This window comes from Caretta caretta, chromosome 17 (genome assembly GCF_965140235.1).
Source record: "Caretta caretta isolate rCarCar2 chromosome 17, rCarCar1.hap1, whole genome shotgun sequence".
NCBI classification, from domain to species: domain Eukaryota; kingdom Metazoa; phylum Chordata; order Testudines; family Cheloniidae; genus Caretta; species Caretta caretta.
The window spans coordinates 10,632,359-10,654,446 of record NC_134222.1 but is presented as its reverse complement, the minus strand read 5'-3'; the positions used below and the strand labels follow the sequence as shown (position 1 = coordinate 10,654,446).

The 22,088-nt window shown below is 47.2% G+C and overlaps 1 protein-coding gene across 3 annotated transcripts in view; it reads left to right on the top strand.

The window, feature by feature from the left end:
• The window catches only part of CLUH (CLUH binding protein of NUMT mRNA), a 56,294-nt gene extending 36,420 nt beyond the window's left edge, over positions 1-19,874 (top strand). For all 3 annotated transcript variants that reach the window (XM_048823846.2, XM_048823848.2, XM_048823844.2), the window contains exons 12-26: positions 795-899; positions 2,147-2,247; positions 4,337-4,489; positions 5,134-5,196; positions 5,873-6,117; positions 7,166-7,250; positions 8,173-8,326; positions 9,001-9,140; positions 10,134-10,214; positions 11,188-11,313; positions 11,911-12,032; positions 13,979-14,072; positions 14,994-15,128; positions 16,731-16,804; positions 18,063-19,874. In XM_048823846.2, coding sequence (XP_048679803.1) covers positions 795-899; positions 2,147-2,247; positions 4,337-4,489; positions 5,134-5,196; positions 5,873-6,117; positions 7,166-7,250; positions 8,173-8,326; positions 9,001-9,140; positions 10,134-10,214; positions 11,188-11,313; positions 11,911-12,032; positions 13,979-14,072; positions 14,994-15,128; positions 16,731-16,804; positions 18,063-18,231 — 1,847 coding nt within the window. In that variant the 3' untranslated portion in view covers positions 18,232-19,874. The remainder of the gene's footprint in view (positions 1-794; positions 900-2,146; positions 2,248-4,336; positions 4,490-5,133; positions 5,197-5,872; positions 6,118-7,165; positions 7,251-8,172; positions 8,327-9,000; positions 9,141-10,133; positions 10,215-11,187; positions 11,314-11,910; positions 12,033-13,978; positions 14,073-14,993; positions 15,129-16,730; positions 16,805-18,062) is intronic.
• Positions 19,875-22,088: the final 2,214 nt, after the last annotated feature.

Sequence of the window (22,088 nt, the reverse complement as noted above, 5' to 3'; positions counted from 1 at the left end):
GCGCCCTGCCTTCCCCCATACTAGCACTTGAGTATTTACCTGGCACTGTTCGCACACTAGCAAATTAACCCTCATGGCATGCCTGGGCAGGGATTAGAAACCCTGAAACACAATGGGACTCTGTCAGTGCTGGGATTGGAATGTGGGAATCTCTGGTCTTTGCCCTGTTCAGTCCACTAGACTGCCTCATGCCCTTTCCCGGCCACTCAACATACGAGAGAGACCAGGTGGGGAGGTAATATCTTTTGTTGGACCAACTTCTGTTGGTGAGAGAGAGAAGCTTTCGAGCTCGAGCTTTTCTTCAGGTCTGGGAAAGGTACTCACAAGTGTCACAGCTAAATACAAGAGTGAACAGAGAGCTCGGCATAAGTAGGCTCCCAACATGCTGAAAACACCGTCGCTCTCGTTCGGAAGCTCTTTGCCATGGCTGTTGTGCATGTGGGTGGGTATTTTCAAAGGGGCTTTGGGGGAGGGGCTCCTGAATCCCATCCAAAATTAATAGGAATTGTGCCCCCAACTGAAAGTCCCAGAATTACTATTTCTTTGCATGGAGAGATGCCCTCTCCCTACTGTACTCTATGCCCTTGTCTGAGTTTTGTGGTCTGTAGCTGTACCCCAAACAGTATTGCACTGCCAAATGCTTTACAGTGGCCTCTTGCAGAGCAATGCAGCAACATCACTCCTCCATAATAAAACTGGCCTCTTGCTTTAATGTCTGCTGTTGGCTGTCTTTAGAATCTGCATGACTTTTTTCTAACTCTTTACCAAGTCTGTTTGTCTCCTCTCTTACTCAGTGGATCCCAAAAGCAGAGAGGTGATTCAAAATGCCTGCAAAGCCGTGGGCTCCATCAGCGACACGTCCTTTGACATTCGGTTTAACCCGGATATCTTCTCACCAGGTAGGGGCTCGAAGAGATGGCCTTGAAACTGTTCGGCATATAGCGTGGACTCCCTTTCTGCTCTTGCTAATAGTCACAGGGCCTGGGGCAGAGCTCTCCACGCTGCGCAGAAAGATGTGACGTAATTGTCTGTAATGCTTGAGCTACCATGTGTAGGCACTGAGCTGCCTCCCCTGAGTAGTCCATAAACACTTGCTAGTGGTCTGGAGAGTGCTGGCCTGGCACATGGAGCTGGCTCTCCATCATCCCAGCTGCTAGACCACATTAATAGAGGTGGAAAAACACATTAAACGCTATCCTGATATTGTCCATGTAAACAACTGCTGTGGCTGGCATTAGATTTGCTGCAGCCCGGGGCTGAAGCCGGAACCAGAGGGCTTCAGCCCTGGGCAGCAGGACTCTGGTTACAGCCACACGCACCATCACCCCTGTGACCGGAGCTTTAGTCCCCCTTCCTGGGGTCGTGCAGTAACTTTTGTTGTCGGAAGCAAGTTGCAGTGCAGTGAAGTTTGAGAGCCTCTGCTCTGGCAGATCACAAACCAAACCTGCCTGACCCGCTGTAAGCTGATCACAGCTTGTCTGTATGAGTCAGGATCCTCGGGTATGTCTGTTGGTGACTAAATTAGAGGTTAGATGCTGGAAACGTTTCCTCCATGCGGTATTTTCTCTTTGGGGGTGAGTGTCCTATCCCCATGGCCTGACACGGGCTGCGCACGCACGGTCAGAAGCAGCAGGATTTGACCCTGTATCTTGGCCTGGATATAAATGCAGTAGAAGCCATGTTCAGCGGAAATCCACAAGCACATTTTTAATGCTGATGGTGAAGACAGGGCTGGTGCTGACTCTGCATGGGACGGCCGCTTAAAGGAGGTTATTTTAACCCAAGTCCATCTGATGGAAGGACTTAAGGAGCTTCTAGTGCTTGCAGAATTTGTCGATCTTTCTGACAAAACATGCCCTCTCTCATTTCATTGGCTGTAAGCGTGCACGGCACTTTGGAATGTGGTAGACAAAGACAAGAGTGAGCGGGTGCAGAACGGAGCAAAGCAGCCTGTAACAGACCCCGCCTGGGTCATGGTTATGCCAGCTGGCATGCTCTGCAGAATTGATAGGTCTTAAAGAGCATCTTTATAGCGGGAAAGGGCAAAGCACCCTCTGTTTACTGCCCCCTGCTCTTGTATGTATATTTTGTGAATTAAGGTTTTAGTCTGTCCTTCCGTTTCTCAGCTCTTCAATTTCCCTCCTAGGTGTTCGTTTCCCTGAGTCCAGCAAAGAGGAAATGCAGGATCAGAAGCAGTTGTTAAAGGATGCTGCTGCTTTCTTACTGTCATGCCAAATCCCAGGCTTGGTAAGGCACTGGGAGTTGTGCTGATCTCCTCCATCAAATCTGGCCAGTCAGTGCAGCTATTTCTCATCTTAAACAATGGTTGGATTCTGGTGCTGGCAAATGGAAGTTGTGAAGTACAAAGAACAATATAAACATCTCTGGTGGTGTAAGGAGAAGAGGGGTTTCCTCTTTCACGTCCCCTAGTTTAGAAGGGAAAATGTGCCACGGAACAAAGAACTTGATCAACAGTATTATAAACCTTTAGTAAGAGATGGAGCCAATAAATGCCATAAGGCTGACAGAGCCCTGCAAGTCACTCAGTCTGACCCTTAGCATCCTGGATATATTACTGTTTAATCTAGCCCACTTTGAATCTGCTGGTGACTAGATTCCCTTGGGAAGTCCATCAGTTGCCCTTAACTGTTAAATATTTTCCTTATGTGTAGCTTAAATTCCTCGCATCATAAATTTCACCCTACTACCATTTTCTGAAGCTGTAAAATAATCTTTCTTCAGTTATAGTATCCTGGAAATTGCAAATGAAACAGACCTATTGGATCACCCCAATCACTGTTCCAGCCAGTGCAGGGGATTGTTTCCTTGGCGTGGCACTGACCACATCATGTCTGCAGACAGGAACTTCTGAATATGAACTCAATGTGGTAGAGAAAAAGCTATGTAAATGCAATGCTAAGATGCACTACAAAATACACAGTAATCTCAAAATGCAACAGTGAAAATATTCTCTGCATGCTCCCCCGCACGCTGACCCTGCATGTATTGATGGTGACTTAAAAAACAACAATCCCACAACCCAACAACAACCAACCGGATTTGTCCCCTATTTCTTTTTGCTAGAAATGAAAGGCCTATGGAGAGGGTTCTTGATTTTTTTTTTTTAAGAAGTCTTTCTAATTTTTAGTGTAAGAAATATCTGAAATGACAAGTCTGCTGTTTCCTGAAGGCTTTGTGGGGGGCAGATACTTGTGTGGGTGGTGTGCAATCATGTGCTATAACTGAAGGGTAGAGCTGGTGAATCTTCAAAGCTCTCTTTTCTCCAAAGTGCTAGTCAGTGACTGGAGTTGACTAAGGCGAATGAAAATCTCTTCCTGTATCAATTGCTTGGCTTTCACATGCTTCTGATGTCCTCATTTCACTGATTCAGTATTCGTCAGAACTCTCAACGCCCAAAACTCAAATCTTAAAAATGAAAAAGAAAAAACCCTGACAAAAATCAACCCTTTGCCCTTATACCAGAGTAAAATAATAAAAAAAGGGCACGAGCTCAATTTTTTTTCTTTGTCGAATAGTTAGTCTACAATGAGCAGCATAACTAGGGATCAAAAATACTATACAACTCTGTGCGTGCGCGTGACCTAGGTGACAGACCTGTGTAGAGCTGCTATGTAGACACCTCCCACCCATTCTCAATATGTGACGGTAACTTGCATAAATGTATTTAAAACTCAAGGGGACACATTTACATTTGCTCATTGTTCATTGTACTTCACAACTTCCATTTGCCAGCGCTAGAAACCCGTATCTCTGCCCCCGCCCGGGGCCAACCGTACTTCATTTTTTTGTCCAGTCCCTTGTGATTTGTAGCGCGCATGGGAAATGTGGTGGTCTCCCTTCCTGGCTACTGAAGGAAAACTCTCTCTCGTTTCTCCCTGTTCCTCAGTTGGTAGGTTCACACTTGCAGGAGGCTGGTTAAACAGCTCCTGGCCAGGTGCTTTTGCACAGCATTCCCTGATACAGCCATGCTCCTCCAGCCATGGGCAGGCATGGTCTGTGTCTGGATTCCAGGCAGAGGAAGGGAGGACGCTTATCAGATGTGTGGAGCTCCTGAGAATCCTGTTTGGGGCAAGAGTTCCTAGGAGCCCCAGTCAAGAATCGGGGTCCTACACGCTACACCCCCCACCCCAAAAAGATCATTGCTCTGTCTGAAACATAGAGCCCAGTCTGAGAAAGGGACCAGATTTTCAGAGGGGCTCAGCCCCCATTGAGGACCACGAGAGCTAGCGGGTGCTGGGCACTTTTGAACACCTGGCTCTGAGTGTCCCCTTTCTGGCCAGTGGCTCCTTTCCCCTAAGCTCCATGTGCTCTGCAGGTGAAAGACTGCCTGGACCACACCGTGCTCCCGATGGACGGCGCTACGTTAGCAGAGGCCATGCACCAGAGGGGCATCAACATGCGCTACCTAGGCAAAGTCGTCAACTTCATCGCCAAGACCCCCGCCTGCCCACAGCTGGATCACATCTACGTAAGCGTCGGGTTTCGTTTCTGATTGTGCCACTGGGATAATGGGGGCCTGGCCACATTCCAACTCGGCTAATTGCATGCTGTCAACCTCTGTGTAAAAACAAACAGCCAGGCTTTGACACCGTGTGAAAAAGCCTTTGATTGCAGGGGGTGGAAGGTATTACTCCCGTATTCCTGTTTTCATTATGGTTAGGGAGGATAGGTGCCCTGAGGGACTGTAAAACACTTTGGGGTAAAAGGCATTGCCGATTGGTCCAGGAGAGCCTGTGTTTTTCGGGCCATGCAATGTCCCCCAGGGGCCCTGGATCGAATAGGAAGGATGTTGCTTGTGATTGGTCAGGAGGTTACGCTGGGGCCTGATTCTGCCACCCTGGCTCACATTGAGTAGTGAGTATATTGCTCCAGGAATGTCCATTGGATTGGGGCCCTACATACTACCCTCCCGTCCTGAACAAAGAGTTCCCTGCCTCCAAGAGTTTACAGTGTAATTTGCAAAGTGGGGTACAACTCTGCAGTAGTAACAATCACAGAATTGGGCCCTTTGTCAATATGGATCAAAATACATCTAAAAGCAAAGTGTGTGTGTGTGTGTTTTCCCTCTATTGACTAATTTTCTTAGTCCCTGCTCTTTATTCCTTTGGGTAGAAAATTGGAATCAGCGAATTGATCACTCGATCAGCCAAACACATCTTCAAGACATACCTTCAGGTACGAGCGGCTGTCTAAACTCTTGCCATGTGATGTTCTCGTTAATGGTTTTTCAGAAATAGAAGCTGTTTAAATCTGTTTTCTCATTAGCTAGTTCGTGGATGTTGCTTAGCAACTGGAAGTAAAATCTCATTAGGCCTAATATAGGTAGAGACCTGGTACAAGAGAAAACAAGTTCCCACTTGAAGGAAGCACTCCCAGAGGATTATCATTCCACGCTTTTCTGCCCCAGAATTTCACTGATTACACTGAAGGTTTTTAAGAGTGAAATCACAGCTTGTCTTGCTTGTAAAACACTTACTCTGCTTAAGCAAACTGTAGTGCTTTTGACCTCCAAAGATGCTTGTTTATTACATGAATGCATTGTTCCAGAAGCAAAGAAATCTATGCTATAAGAATTCCACATTATAATCTCCAGATCCGCAGTAATTGTTCATTCTCGCCAGCCCCACCCCTTTCAAAGTTTTATAGAAACTGTGCATGACTTTTTGTGTGGCACTTCACGCATGTTTGTTCTGTTGCTCTGAGACGCACCATCCTGGCAGACCTTCCCTCTGTCTCTGTCGGGCGAGGATATTTGCCACACAGATGGGATTGGATTTCCGTTAGAGTTGGATCAGATTGATGCATGTGTAACACAAAAGGTTCCACAACTGACGTCAGTATCTTGCTGCAGGGCGTGGAACTGTCTGGCTTATCGGCAGCCATCAGTCACTTCCTCAATTGCTTCCTAAGCTCCTTCCTAAATCCAGTTGCCCATCTCCCTGCTGATGAGCTGGTCTCCAAAAAGAAGAATAAGAAAAGGAAAAACAGGAACCTTGGGAATGCTGATAACACTGCCTGGGCCAGCATGACCCCTCAGGAGCTTTGGAAGAATATTTGTTCCGAGGCAAAGAACTACTTTGATTTTCATCTTGAATGGTAAGTAGAATGATTTATCTTTACTTCCCCTTCCTTTTGCCAGATTTCTCTTCCTCCAAATGGCAGTAGCTTTATTGTGAAGGGTGCCTGTATTGTTTATAATATCCCTTAAGCTTTGGAATCAGCTTTTAAAAAGGTTTAAGTAGCAGATGGGGAGAAACCGAGGCCGGGTGGGTGTTTGAATTAGGATTACAGGTGAAATTTTAAATGAGATCAAATTCACGAGGCAGCGATATCTCAGAAGGTTGATTCAGATAGGCACAAGCTGCAGAGGAGATAGCGTGAAGGATAGAGGCAGGGACAAAGAATCCAGCCTGAGACGAGCAGAGGGAGAGAGGGGAGTAGAGATTTCATAGTCATGAGTTAGGCAGGTGTGAAATCTGTGGATGTTCCTAAAACAAAGACAGATCTTAGCCAGACTCTGAAATGAAGAGGTTGCTGGTGATATAAGATGAGTAAAACACTTAACGGACATTTTTCAGAGTAGCAGCCGGGTTAGTCTGTATTCGCAAAAAGAAAAGGAGGACTTGTGGCACCTTAGAGACTAACCAGTTTATTTGAGCATAAGCTTTCGTGAGCTACCGCTCACTTCATCGGACGCCATCCGATGAAGTGAGCTGTAGCTCACGAAAGCTTATGCTCAAATAAATTGGTTAGTCTCTAAGGTGCCACAAGTCCTCCTTTTCTTTTAACGGACATTATGAATCAATAAAAGCTGTTTTCAAAACAAAATCCCCACACACAAGATTTAAGTCCTAATTAGATGGTTGAATTCACGGTTATCTCTCGGGCATCAGAGAAACTGAAGATTTTACTGCAAATAAGGAAAAGGCTGAATCAAGCAGCCCTATTGCTAAAGCTTAAGGCAGGGGAAGGGAAGAGATGCACGTAGGACTGACGTAAACGAGCTCCTTGCTTGCTGATGTTTGGCTGCACCTTCTTTGTTGCTTAGCTCCTAACTATACCGGGAGGAGTACTTCAGGCACGCCCTAGGTGGATACTCTTGAGTATAAACTTACCCTAAGATCTTGCCTCGCTTTTTTTGCAGTGAGAATGTTGACCAAGCAGCAGAGGTGTGCAACCTCCAGAAAATCACCCTCCTACGTGAGATCTCCCTCAAAACTGGAATCCAGGTAAGAGCCAAGTCCTCCGGCTTTCTTTCATCACTTTCTCCAATGGGGAAATTCACTAAGAGGGGGGATTTGTTGATTCAGATCACAAGGTCTTTCAAAAGAGGATTCCCACCCCTGGCCCTTCACTCCTCCCCACAGATTTAGTGCTGAAATGCCAGTTCTAACCCCACAAAGGGATTTTATTTAGTTGCGTTAAGGGTAAACCTGCTATATGTAAGAAGATTGGTCTGCTCCAGTCTGATAAGTCCTTAGGCCTGTCTGTGGTGCTGGCCAAATGGCCCTGCACAGTATGAAGTGAAACTGCTGCTGTTAGGGGGAATAGGGTCAACTGCTGTCTTACAAAGCAGGACGATGCTGTCCTCCTTACCGAAAACAAATGGCTCCCGTTTTTAGATTTTGTGCCAAGATTCAGCTCGGATGGCACCTGACTGTAGGCTATAAATCCCTGCACATCAGGGTTCATAATGCAAGTGCTGGCACAACCCAGAGCTCAGCCTCTCCGGGGTGCCGCGACAACAAAACAGGGATCTGTTTGCTGCAGGGGTTTAATACAGGCAAATGTTGAGTCGTCCTTCCATGACAGACCTCCACCGTGGCCCTCTTTCAAGACACTGCCCCACATCTTCATACATAAACCAACGTAAAAACAAAATCCAAAGGGCAGCTAGCAGTGTGTGCATTCACACTTCCCCTGATTCTTCTGTCTGTCTGTGACCTGGCAGCCAAAGCTGCTGGGCTGTCCTGGGAGGCCTGATTCTCTCCTCAATTACACCTAGGTAGCCCCTTTTGGACTTCAGCGGGGGTCACACAAGTGCCACTGAGGGTAACGTTGGCCCCAGGTGTCCACGAAGGGCGTTGGGAGGGCCGCACAAAAGGAGGAAAGGAGCTGAAAGATGTTGGCTTTGGTTTTTGGTTCCTTCAGATCCTGTTGAAAGAGTATAACTTCGATAACCGGCACAAACCCACCTTCACAGAGGAGGATATTCTCAACATCTTCCCGGTCGTGAAGCACGTAAACCCCAAAGCTTCGGATGCTTTCCACTTCTTCCAGAGCGGGCAAGCGAAGGTCCAGCAAGGTACGTGCTGCCTCTTCCCTTTGGGTTAGTGCTGATGAACACTGCTTTGTACCCTGGCCTTGCCTAGCCATAGTGCAGACGCTGCACAGCATGGTAGGCTACCCTGTGTCGATCACTGCACCTAAACTCTGTTCTAGGGGGCCCCCTCTATGGCAGGGGTGGGTAAACTCTTTGGCCCGAGGGCAACGTCGGGGTTCCAAAACTGTATATGGAGGGCCGGGTAGGGAGGGTTGTGCCTCCCCTGACTGCCCCCCTCAGAACCCGTGACCCATCCAACACCTCCTGCTCCTTGTCCCCTGACTGCCCCCTCCCAGGACCCGCTGCCCCTGTCCACACCCCCGCCCCCTGTCAGGCCCCCCAGGACTCCCACGCCTATCAACTCCCCCCTGCTCCCTGTCCCCTGACCACCCCCCTCCTGGGATCCCCCCGCCCCTGACAGGCCCCTCGGTACTCCCATGCCTATCCAACCCCCCCCCCCCCCTTCACAGACTATGCTTATTCTTCCTGTGGTATTAGGAGTTATGATTTCCCATTGCTTGTGGGTAATACGGTAACTCAGGGGATTCAGCAAAGGAAGTTCCCCAGCCTTCTCTCTGCTCTATAGTTACAGGAAAAGGAAATCAAGGTCCTAGGTTAACACTTAATAAGAACTAATTTCCTCTGGGTTTTTGTAGGTTTCTTGAAGGAGGGCTGTGAACTCATCAATGAAGCCTTAAACTTGTTTAACAACGTGTACGGTGCGATGCACGTGGAAATCTGTGCCTGCCTTCGGCTGCTGGCTCGCCTCAACTATATCATGGGAGACTACTCAGAGGTACTCGGAGCCCCCCTGCCGCTTCCCTAAGAAATCTCCTGGTTGGTCAGCAGTTACTGTCTTCTCCCCCTCCCGCTCTGCCCTTTGTGCCTTCAGATTAACGACTCCTGTGATAACTGCAGAATGAGCAGTATAGTTGAGCTGAGAAGTGGATGTGAGAACAGGCCTGGGGCCAGGTCTCCTGGGTTCTCATTCCAGTCTCCTCTCTGGCCACTTACACCTGTCTGTTTTCCTGTGTCTGGAACGGGTAGAACACCCGTTTCCCTACTGCATATGGGTGCCTTATGAGTTTTTTAGCCTCTCTTGGAAAAGCAGTTACCTAAGCATTAAATTTGATTTAAGGAAACAAAATCATTTGCTTCAGTGGGTTTCCCCTTTCTCCATTTATGGCTATCTTAGCTGGCTAGCCCAAGGGCCATGTGGCCAGCACTCTGTAGCTTTCACCACTGTACAGGTGGGCATCCTGATGAGAATTCCACTTGGATTCTGTTACCTTGCCCATAGTCCTCGCTGGAGGTCATTGGTTTCTCCTTGTCTCCTATTGAAGGCTCTCTTATCTGGTACCCAGAACATGTGTCCTCCTCTCCAGCAGTGACCTGCTTGCTGGCTCATTTGGGCTGAGGGGTGCTGGGATTACCAGCCCTTCAGGCTTTGGCTATCAGAGTGCACCCCAGGAACAGAGAATAGCATATCCTCTGACTCCCAATGGAAATGAAATCTGGGTCTCCCACTTGCCCAGGCAGAAGAGTTGCCAAGAGGCAAACCTACCTGTGCCCTGGTACAACTCACCCAGACTTCTCACTGAGTCGCTAGAAGGCATTTCTCTTGCTGAAGTCCAAAAATGAATGGAAATTGTCGCTGAGTGTCCTCCGTTTTTTGAGAGAGAGAGGCTGGAAACCAAGATACCTTCCTCTCGCCAGTTCCCACCCAAGTATCTCTTGAAACATATGCCTCAGAATTTGCTACATCCTCCTGTTTGTCATTCTTTCGTAGGCCTTAAGTAATCAACAGAAAGCAGTGTTAATGAGTGAGAGGGTCCTGGGCATTGAGCATCCCAACACAATCCAAGAATATGTGAGTATAAAGAGAAAACAGTGAATGTCGTGTTCGCATCTGGTGTCTGTGCGACTTCAGTTTATGCCCACATTTGCAAGACAGCTGCAGCCTCCTTAACTTTGTAAAACAGTCTCTTGGTAAACCTGTTCTTCCCATGCTGCACGCTTTCTTGGGGGCGTTTCTTTTCTTTAGGCCTCTTATTACTAGGAACAAGATGTGTGGAAAAGTGGGTCTCTGTTTGCTCAGGGGCGTCATTGAATCGTAAGAGTTAAAAGTGAAAAGCAGGCCCTTAAGCTAATACTTTATATACACCAAAAAAACCCCACTTATAGCCATCACGGGAAGAGAGAGATTGAAATGGATTCTCCCAGCTAACCTCACGCTGTCAGTTTGGCCTTGTCGTTCTGTAGAAGGCGGTATTCAAAGTTTCTCTCCAAAAATCTGATCCTGCAGTTGCTCACGTTGAAATGTTGCCAAGTCTTACGGTGATGTAAATTAATAGCTCAACCATAAGATAATACAAAAGTCTTGTTTTTTCTGATTTGTATTTGTCTTGCGGTGTGAGACACTTTTTTGTTCTGGTTTGCCAGATATTTTTGTGTGTGTGTGTGTGTATAGAGTTTTGTGGAGTTTTTTGCAGCCCCCCAGGCCCCTTCTCATGATCCCAATTTTGAAAATTCTGTGTAACGGCTGGGATAGTATACATGCAGGTCAACTTTGAAGTATCTTCTGAAGCTACTAGGAGATACTGACAGCTATATATTAACACAACCATGTCTTGCCACTATATTTCACACGGCACATCAGGCTTCTTTAGGTTGACTAGTGGATGAGTAACTTTCCAATGGTTATAACCTGAATTATTTTTATTCTTCAAGGCAGTGCTTTTCTCAGTGCCCCAGACAAGGGGGGGCAGGTGGGAGGGAGATGAGTTTCTGTACTGAGGATGTGATGCCCCATTTTTAACCTTTGAATGTTTCTTATGCTGTAGATGCACCTTGCTTTGTATTGCTTTGCCAACAGCCAACTCTCCACAGCATTAAACCTTCTGTACCGCGCACGCTACCTCATGCTGTTGGTATTTGGAGAGGACCACCCAGAAATGGCACTCTTAGACGTAAGTGATCCTTCTGAGTAAACTCCTTGTCCAGGCTCTGTGAAGCTTGTTCGCTTATTTTAATCCCGTCAATAGGCAATGTCTCTCCATCCCTTCCCACGGTGGTTATTGCCCCTCCTGTCCCATGACTCCTCCTTTCCCATGATCTTTGCATCTGCAAGCTTGCAGATGCATAGATAGTAGCTCTGTAAAGAGGAAGGGTGGTCTTGTGGCTAAGGCACTGGACCGGGACTCGGGAGATGTGGGGTCAGTTCCCAGTTCTGCCCTAGACTTCCTGTGTTACCTTGGGTAAGTCACTTAACCTGCCTGTACCTCAGTTCCATGTACGTAAAATGAGGATACTTCCTTTCTCATCCCCTCTGTTTGCCTTGCTCAGAGCTCTTTGGAGGAAAGTTTGTCTCTAGTTATGTGCGCACAGTGCCTAGTGCAATGGGCCCCTGATCTCTGTGGGGTCCTCTACAAAGAGCTAATAAAAATAACAGGCCCACAAACTTCTCTGTGTCTTCAGCTCGAAAGGCTTGGTTGGGAGTCACCTCTTGTTCTCTGACCTGTGAACTCCCTCTTGATCTCTGACCTGTGTGTGGTGATTGCCCTTAGAACAACATTGGTTTGGTGCTTCACGGAGTTATGGAATACGACCTGTCCCTCAGATTCCTGGAGAATGCTCTGGCGATCAACTCCAAGTATCACGGCTCCAAGTCTCTGAAGGTTGCACTGAGGTACGGTGCCTCGGTCTGGGGAAATGGGTTGAAGTTTGTTTGGGGGTATGACACTGTATAGGAAAGTTGGACTGTGAATCTACCCTCATCGTATCTGGGATTGGGCCTCGCTCTGGCTTATGAGTGCTGTCCCTGGTCAGCTGTGTGCAAGCCTCCATTCTTTCATGTTCCTTCCCCCAACCATTTATATGAGCTTGACCACCCAGTTCAGTTGGAAGGTAGCGATGCTTGATTCGGCTGAGTCTGGCATAGCTGCTTCGAAAGGTTGAGAATCGGGGTCTAGAATTATTTACATGTAGGATCTACCACAATACAATGTGCTAGGTGTTGTCCACAAACACCGTAAGATGATCCCTGCTTCCTGTGTAAGAATAGAAAGAGTAAGTGAAGGCTGGGAGGAGAGGGATAAATATCATCAGTACATCTGGGGACTGAGATGATGGAAAGCACCTGGTTGTTGGTTCTTGCTGAAATAGCCTGGAGACACAGGGATCATTTGCATTTTTCTTTCACTGTTAAGGGCTTGATCTTTGACGTGGCTCTTTGTGACTCCACTGGGAGTTGAGAGCACTCGGCACCTCTTAGGATCAGATCTTAAACTCCTTGGGTAAATACCCATTGCTACAGACCTCTCCCTTGGAAAAACTGGCCGGTGTGCATTGTCCCACTCGGAATTGCCACCCCCACGCTGCAGCCATCTGTGCTTCGTCAGGGTAAAGAGAAATCTTCTGAAGCACCCCCACGAGTCTGATTTTGTTTTCCAACTGATGGATACAAATTCTACAGAGAACATTTTCCTGCATGCCTCCATAGGGCTAGGATGTGTGTTGAGATCCAGAACCTCCCTTAGAATAACGAAGCCAAACATAGAAAGCTTTTTCCATTCCAAGAACATTCGAGCTGCTGAGACCAAGCCAGGGTGACTCTTCCCAACTGGAGAACAACCAGGTGATTTGGATCGGCGGCTCTCGCTGTTGCTGCCAGTGGTGTCTTTATTTTAAGATTCTGACTCCGGGCTGGCTAATCAAGAGATTCACATGTTCGCTTTCCAAGAAAACAAAATACCCTTTTAGAAAGGGAAGGCCCCTGGGTTGCTTCGTCTCACTGTAATTACCTGCCTGGGAGAGAAGCCTAGCCAATTAGATATTCTCATGGCCTTCAGCATTATCTGGAAGTGCTGAGCACATAACATACAGCTGGCATTTTAAAATGTCCTGGACAGAAAATAAACTTCTTGTTCCCAAGCAGTAGAAAGTGACCAAAAAATTAACATCTCAAGTCCAGTCTGAGGTGACTTTTCTTCTCTGGCTGGAGTGATGAGGAGATGGTCTATTTTTGCTAGGTTTTAGGTGTAATTTCCTAATCTAGGATGGCATAAGTCTGAAGAGTTAACCAGAGAGAAGGTAACTACTAACACCCTGTACTGAGAGTCAAATATCTGGCTGCAGCCTCCTTTGACCCTGGTCATCCCTTGAGCTGAGATGGTGAGGTGGCAGCAGGTTTAAAACAAACAAAAGGAAGTACTTGTTCACACAATGCACAGTCAACCTGTGGAACTCCTTGCCAGGGGATGATGTGAAGGTGAAAACTTAAAAAAAATATATATATATAGTCATGGTGGATAGATCCATTAATGGCTATTAGCCAAGATGGTCAGGGATGCAACCCCATGCTCTAGGTGTCCTTAAGCTTTACTGCCAGATGCTGGGACTGGATGACAGGATGGATCACTTGACGATTGCCTTGTTCTGTTAATTCCTTGCAGCATCTGGCATTGGTCACAGGGTTGGGCTAGATGGACCATTGATCTGACCAGTATGACCGTTCTTATGTTCTTAGCACTGAGCATTGCCTGCACCTCTTTGCAGCACAGAAGAACTCTTTCTCCCTTGATTTGACCATGTGTTCATTAAATCTAGCTCCGCGTTTCTTCTTTTCCATTGCAGCCATCACTTGGTAGCCCGAGTGTACGAGAGTAAAGCAGAATTCCGATCAGCTCTACAGCACGAAAAGGAAGGCTACACAATCTACAAAAATCAGGTCAGTGGCATATGCTTGCTTTGCTTGCCCCATTTGGCTTTCCGGTGCGAAGCCCCTAGTTCTGTGCTGAAACCGTCCTGCATCTTACAATGTGGGGGAGGCTTGTTCGTACGAACAGCTGGTGGAGAACTCCTCCTAGACTGTTAGGAGGCGATTGTCTTGCCACGTGCCTTTAGAAAGCTAGTGTTGCCACAAGGTCTCCCGTTTGACTTGTAGCCTTAGTGTCGCAGTCACTGGACAGATTTTCAGTCTGTGTGAAACACCTGCAGGCTTCATCGCTGCTGCAGAATGCTAAGCTCTGAGAAAGCAGTGACAAGATGCAGAGGGCATGTCTCGCTCCCGATAATGCCCTTTCAGATCTAAGACACAAACCAGTCCTGGGGGCAGGTGGATCCTGTCTTGTTTGCAGAGCTCACGGAGACGCAGCAAACCTGCCAACGTGTTCAGGCAAACCTGTTCGACAAAGAAGCCAGGCAATCGATTGAGCTCGCTCTCATGGACAAAATGCTCAGCCTGGTGGAGGACGCATCTCTTAACCGGAGAGAGAACATGCATCTTCTTGATGCAAGCGCACCGTTTTGATAAGCAGCTGCCTGCAGGCAGTGTTGCATGTTAGACGAGGTCATCCGCACTCACTCTACAGAGAGACAAAATCCAGTCCCAGTGGGTTGCAGTAGGTGAGATCTTACACTGTCTCAAATAACCATGTAGATGCTTTTCAGAGTAGCAGCCGTGTTAGTCTGTATTCGCAAAAAGAAAAGGAGGACTCGTGGCACCTTAGAGACTAACCAATTTATTGGAGCATGAGCTGTTGTGAGCTACAGCTCACTTCGTCGGCTGCATGTAAATGCTGTGAGTCAGGCAGAGTTCGGGGTTTGTTCTGATACAGGGTGTTTGTTTGTTTGTTTTGTTTCTGGCCAGCTTGGAGAACACCACGAAAAGACCAAAGAAAGCTCTGAGTACTTGAAATACCTGACTCAGCAAGCAGTGGCTCTTCAACGCACAATGAATGAGATCTACAAGAATGGATCCAATGCAAACATTATGCCACTTAAGGTAACTTGCCTGCGTCTGGGTATTTGCCGCAAAGACGTGTATTTGCTGCAATAACAGTTGCAATGGGTAAACTTTTTGTTTCTCCTGGTTTGGGAGATAGTACTCGCTCTACTGGTATTCCCTATTTTACTTGCACAGGGTTTCTTGGGCAGGTAGGATCTTCCAAAACAGAAGTGACCAAGTGCAACCCTGGATTTCTAAACCCCACCTGCTCAGCAATGTTCTTCTGGATTCCTTACCCATAACCTCGTAGTTAAGACTTTCTTTTGCCCCCAAGAGAAACTGAGCTGTCTTGGTCTATAGGTTTGCAGAAATGGGCTAGACAGAGAGTACCTGATACTGCAGGGTGCCTTTTTCAAATCTGACTCTTTGAAACCTTCATTTGTAACACTAGCTCATGCACCAGTGTGACACGTGCTGTTGGCTTTGAATTTTTCAGGCGGTTTCATGGTCAGATAACTGCAAGAAAGGCCTAGGAACTTGCTGGGTTCTGATTTCTTCCCACTCCCCCCCCTCCCCAAACTGAGGAGGTTGGGTGATTGCTCTGCACCATGGTCAGTCCCAGCTGGAAAAATCGGTACAAAAGCATCAGGCAGTCCCTGAGTCTGAGTTTGGGAGCCTGGAACGCCTTAGTTCTGACTCCACTACTGATTAACTGTGACTGTCTCCGAGTCCGTTAACTTCTGTCTCCGTTTCCTCTGTAAAATGGCCCCTGTTCTTTGCAAAGCATTTTGAAATACATGGAAAGCAAGCACCAGGTGAATAAACGTTCAGCCGAACTGTCGGCAGAGCTAGCCTGACAGGAGGCTGGACGGCAAATCCTATCCAAGCAGGGCCATGCCCACCCGCCAGCACTGCAGCAATTCGCGTGTGAAGCGTCTGGTTCCAAAACCAGCTGCTCTTATCTGCGTGCGCACCTTGCGGGAGCAAAGTTCTCCTTGCTGTGCTTGGGGAAGAGCCCAAACGCCCACACACGGTGAGTGCCCTTGGGACTTGCTGTGCGGGAGCTGCTGTACTGCTGGGTTGCCCCCCCTTTTCAGCTACAGAACTGGAGAGATTAAAACGAAACGTCTTGAGCAAGATTATGGATGCAACTCGAATTAGGTGACACACTCAGGCCAGGGACTAAGGCAGATGCTTAAATGTGCCAAGGCTAATCCTTCCCCCATCCCCACCCTCCTGTCAATTTCTGAGGGAATGGCTCAAATCCACGAGACCATAAAGTTTAATCTCTCCTTATTCCCTGAAATTAAAAAGCCCAAATCCATTCAAATTTGGCCCATTTAATTGGTTCCAAAATTGGGATAGTTATGCAGTCCTATTGCCCTGCCCTGTCTCCCATCTCTCCTGTCTACATAGGCACTTCTGAGGCCTCCAGCATTGAACTAGTAATCAGGTTTAATACAGTAGTGCCTGGGGACCAACTAAGATGGGCCCCATTGCACTCGGTGCTGTACAAATGTACAGGGGTGCGCCTGATTTATCCTTCAGCCTCCTTTAGGAGGTGAGGAAGTATTATCAAGTGTGAGTCAATGCTGAGGGGTCTCTGCTTTTTAGGATAGCTTACAAATGGCTGACTGACTGATTTATTTTTAACCCTAGTTCACCGCTCCCAGTATGGCGAGTGTGCTGGAGCAGCTCAATATTATCAATGGAATTCTCTTCATTCCGCTCAGGTAGTGTGGGGCACCTGGTGGCGTGCTTTTTCTCCGGTCTCGTCCCGGAGCCCCGCTGCATGGCTGTTTCTGGGAAAATCCGTTTGCCCCTGTAAATCCCTGTTCCCCCGGGATTATTTTAATCTGACACTTCCATTTGTATCGAGCTCTGATTCAGTGTGGGCTCTTTGGTTGGTGGGAGGGAGACCCCGATAAATGGCAAAGAATTGTGGGGAAGTTGGTGATTTTTCTGACGGCATTTAGCAAAAGGCACCAAGTCAATGCGAAGTGCTTCTCTTCGGTAAACAAATCATTTCTGAGCCTGGTGCAGTGGCCTCAAGGTATTGCTGAATTCACAGACGCCAGGCCTACAAACTTCTGAGTCTGCCCCTTGGGTATGGCAGAGGCAGCTAGTGCTGACCACCAGCCAGAATTAGGATGGGCCACGGGCCCAGGGGAGCAGTCAGCAGCTTCACTAAGGAGGGTGGTAAAGGTGTCGGGCGCAGTTTAAAATGTGTAAGCCGTGCTGATCTCGTGACCTCTGCCTGGTGCAGGGGGAATGCAGGCCTGGTCTCCTTTGGGACCATGTATAGTTGGGAGAGGGGAGTCCAGCAAAAAGCCCCTTGGAGCCAGATGGCAGTTCAGTAGGGAGAGGGCTGACATTGGGAAAGGAAACTGTTCTCACCTTCTGCACCCTGAACCCCTTATTTCTGGCCCCACCCTGGACCCTGTGCCCAGAGGCCCTCCCTACTCCAAACCCCTCTGTTCCACCCGCAGCCCCCTCCTGAACCCCAAACACCTCATCCCTGGCCCCACTCCAGAGCCCGCACCCCAGCCCCCAATTTCGTGAGCATTCATGGCCCACCATACAATTTCCACACCCAGATGTGGCCCTCGGGTCGGCAAATGTTTTGGCCTCTCCTCTAGGAGCACAATAGTGCTTGTCCTTGTTCCCAGGGTCATACCTGGGACAAATGAAGGAACGGTCCCATCCTGGCCTTACTGAATAACTCGAGTTTTACAGTGACAAGACTGGTGAGGTAGCGGGGAGCAGCCTGTAAGTGTGGGTTATCCCACCACTGTTAAACAGGCCAGCTGCATTTGGCAGGTGGTGTGCAGGGCCCTACTTCACCAGAGGGCTGGCATTGTAAAGAGACGCTGGAGGAGGCTGGAAATCCCCCAGGATTTCCTACCTTCCCCCACAATGCTCACCCTCCTCGTCTCACGTTCCCGAAGTAGCTGTAATACGGGCCCCCCCCCTTTCTGCTTTCCTCCCTAGCCAAAAGGACTTGGAGAACCTTAAAGCGGAGGTGCAGCGACGGCAGCAGCTCCAGGAGGCCGTGAAGAGCAGCGAACAGCTGGAAGCAGAAGACACAGGCTCCGAGGAGAGGGAGGCTGAGCCGAGCATGGCTTCTGCAGAGGTCCCCCCAGCACAGAGCTCTGCTTAAAGTGTACCTCCCTTTAAAAAAAAAAAAAAAAAAAGTTTAAACCCTCCCCCTCTTTCTGAGTCTGAACCAGGGTCTCGGGCTCCCCTGGGGCAGCTTCTCTCTTTTTTTTGACAATGTTATTGCACTGGTACAATTAATACACAATGCAAAGAGCTAAGTTGAGAACTAGAACCGGACTGTGCTCGGGTCCGCCACACGAAGGGGGAAAGGTGGCCAGGGTGCAGCAGCGTATGAAAGAACAACTTAGATGAGGACAGCCGGTGGCTGTCAAGGCCGGGGGGGGGGGGTGTGTGCGTGCCACGCGTGTGTGTGTGTGTGTGTGTGTGTGTCATCAGTCCATTTCGACTTTGTACATATATCTGAATTCCAAATGAATGGGCTGGAGGTAGGACATTTCTCAGGTCATTTTACGTTGACTAAAGGACACTGTTTTGCAAGAACACCCATCCCAGGGCACAGTTCTAGCTCAAAACCTGGATTCCAAGCCAAATGATACTGGGTTTTTTTGTTGTTGTTTTTAGTTGCTGCCCTAAGGGGGGAAAAAGCAGCTATACTGGTTTGTCTAACTGATTGCAACCTGTGAAGAGTGAGGGGAAACATACTGCTTTTTGCTACATTAGGATATAGCCATTTGGGTCCTCTAGCCTTTCTTTTGTTGTTCAGTTCCGAGTGTCCATGGGATTTTCATACCGTTTACATTCTGATTTCATGATCTGTAGGTCATGGTGCAGCCCTTGTGCTCTCTGCTTGAGCCTGAGTAACTGAGGAAATTGCATCCAAAGAGTAAGGGTTTAAAATAAAATTTTTAAAAAGTACCTATTAATCCATTTACAATGGAAAATCCCAGTGCCTACCCTAGATCAGTGTTGGCATTAAAGTGGACTGTACAAATGAAATTCACATAAGGGGAAAACCTGGCCTCTGTTGCAGTAGCTTGCAGGAGGGGAGTTTGTCCTTCTTACAGCAGCTACTTTAATACAAAGCTGAATGAGCATCAGAAGTTAATCATCTTTTAATTGTAAGGTAATCAGCAAACTTCTACAGGTTTGAATCATGTGTGTCTTTACACAACCTAAAATTGCTAGGCATTTTTCCCTCTGGCTGAAAGAATACTAAAAATCCCATAGCACTTAATGCTAGGGATAATGTCTTGTTTTGGGGTTTTTGTTGGGGTTGTGTGTTTTTGTTTTGTTTTTTGTTTTTTTTGCAGGCTGGGTTGAGATCGCTCCCAGCAGAATTTCCATTGCAGGCAATGGATGTTACTGACATGGCAGATGCCAATGACTGAACAATATTGACTTTTTCTCTTCTCGCTTCTGCCTGCCCCCCCTTAAATACAGCATGCTTCCTGGTGTGCAGTCACAAGGCAAATAGGTGAGATCCACTGCAGGTCATGGGATGCCGACAGAGTTGAATGTCCTTTTCCAAGTAAATGAAGACATACAGTGAGATGTTTGCTAGTCCAAAACCATATCATGCTGCCCAAGGAGTCCAGTCTTTGTCAGCACTGGTACTATGCTAATTTGCATTGCTTTTTTGATGACCTTCTGGGAAAACAAGTGCTATCACTGTGCTCTTTATCCTTGGTTTCCTGTACTGCATTACTGGGTATTTGTAACTTTTTGAGGGGAGGGGTGGGGTGGGGTGGGGTGGGGTGGGGGGGTGAATGTACAAAGCAGAAGGCATCCCTGATCCAAAAGAACTTGCTCCCCTGTGGAAAACCATTCAATAAATGACAAGGCATCTTTCACAAAAGGGTTTTTGGTAATGTCTTCCAGTTCTAGTCCATTAATTAAACCTCTTTTAAATAAAATAAAATGTGCAAAGTAGTTTACTAAGAAGTTTGCTTTCATTCAACACAATAAAATTAGAGTTCAGGGATTTGTTTAACAGATTATGTTGCCACTTCTTCTACTTCACACTAGTGCAAAGAAGGGGAAATACCCATGGTGTAAACCAGGTCTAAAGAGGACTGAGCCCAGAGTCATAGGTGGGTTAAGATACACTCAAGCTCTTGTGAAAACCCCAGCATTAATCAGCACATAGGCATTAATCATCCAGGTGCCACTGAACTTTAATGGGATGTGAGTGTCTTACTCAGTTGAGCTAATACTTCCCTTAAAGTGCTTAAAATGTCATCTTTTCCCCAGTGGCTCTGTATTTCTAATGAAGCTCAAAACAAACCAACCACCTGCATTGTGGATTTTTGCACCAGTGTCCTGTTAAGATTGCTCTGATCCTAGGCAAATTTGTTTTGCAACACAGGCAGCTTGAATCTCTCTCCTTTGAAAAAGGTAATACCAACAGCTGTGGCCATTAACACAAATCAAGCATGGGTGCTCAGCCATCTCCAAGGTCTGCTGCTCTTATCCTGTCTAAAACCACATGCAAATTGTATAGAAGGTAACTGACCTGCCGCTACTCTTGCTCTGATGAAATGACAAACATTCTGCCTCTGTAAAAGTGGCAACTGCTATAAAGTGAGTAACTTTTCATTTCTTTAAAATACTTAATGTAGTTTGGTAGGATCCTCATGAGTTTTGACGGTGTATCTGATGTTGAGGGCACTCAATACTTTTGTGTAACTATAGAACAACTCATGGGGTTGTCTCTCAAGGTCCCTGGAGGTAGGTAAATCACTGCTTTTCTCACCCCTTTGCAATTTTGTCCTTTTTATAGTGCGGTCTAATGATTTCACAGTAAGGGAACTTCAGCAATGTAATTTATACTGCACCTGGATGTACATGTAGGACATGAACAGCAAGGAAGAGACCTAAACAGTTGGGATGAAGTGTCAGTTGTTTGGATTCTATCCACCCCCTCTCTTTGGAAAGAGGTAAAGTAGCATAGGAGTTAGACAGTGAGTTGAATATTGGAGCTAGGCCAAGCATGAACTCCTCTGGGTTCCTTTTAACCAGATGCATAACGCCCAAGACTTCAGTTCTTGGCACAGCAGGAGGCATAGGTGGCCTAGATACTGAGGAAATAATGGAGACCATCTGTTCCTGTTTAGTGAAGTATCCACAATTGTGTAACAGTCTCTATTTCCAAATTAGGCCTGGTCTATACACATTGTGTCAAGATATGATTTTTTTTTAAACTGTGCCATGGTGTTTAGACAAGCCCTTAAACAGTCTCACGTTATGCTTTGCTTGGGGGAATGCAATACAAATGGACTGTAGGCAGTTCTCCTTCCCCTGTAGCCTATGAAAATGGATAGTCTGTCTGCTGCAACATCCACAAAGGCTGGGGTTTGGAGCAGTAGGTTCTGTGCTCCTTAGCCACACAACAGTGGCACAGGTCTTTCGGTAAGCTACACACCACTTCAGGAGTGATACTTCCCTGCAGAGATGAATTCTTCACAGGCAGAGTCACAACCCAGGCAGTGGGGGAAATGAATTGGACAGTCACAGAAGCAGAGGAGTAGTCTAAACTGATTTCCTACCACACCCAGTAAGGGGGGAGGGCAGATGAGACTTAGATACAGAAGCTGAATCACCACCTGCCTCCTGCATGTTTTGTTCTCTAGCCTGATTTCTGCATTTTAGTAAGTTTTTTTAAGTTAATAAAAATAGCACCAAGTAACCAACTCCACCCCTGCCCCCTCATGCAGTGCTGGGGAGGTACCTGTCTGTCTCAACACTAAAGAAAATGAATGCTCGAGCCCTGCTCCTAACCCCTGGGAGTAGTTAATTTTCCTTCCTGCTTGGTATAATTATGCTCTACCCAGCTTCAGGAGTAGCTTATACTAGAGCAGTTTATAGGGAAGAGAGGGGCTTAGAACTGATCAGTTTTTCAAAATAATCTTGTTCTGATTCTCCAGGAGGGTGTTGGCTTTTCCTCCCCATCACTTCCAA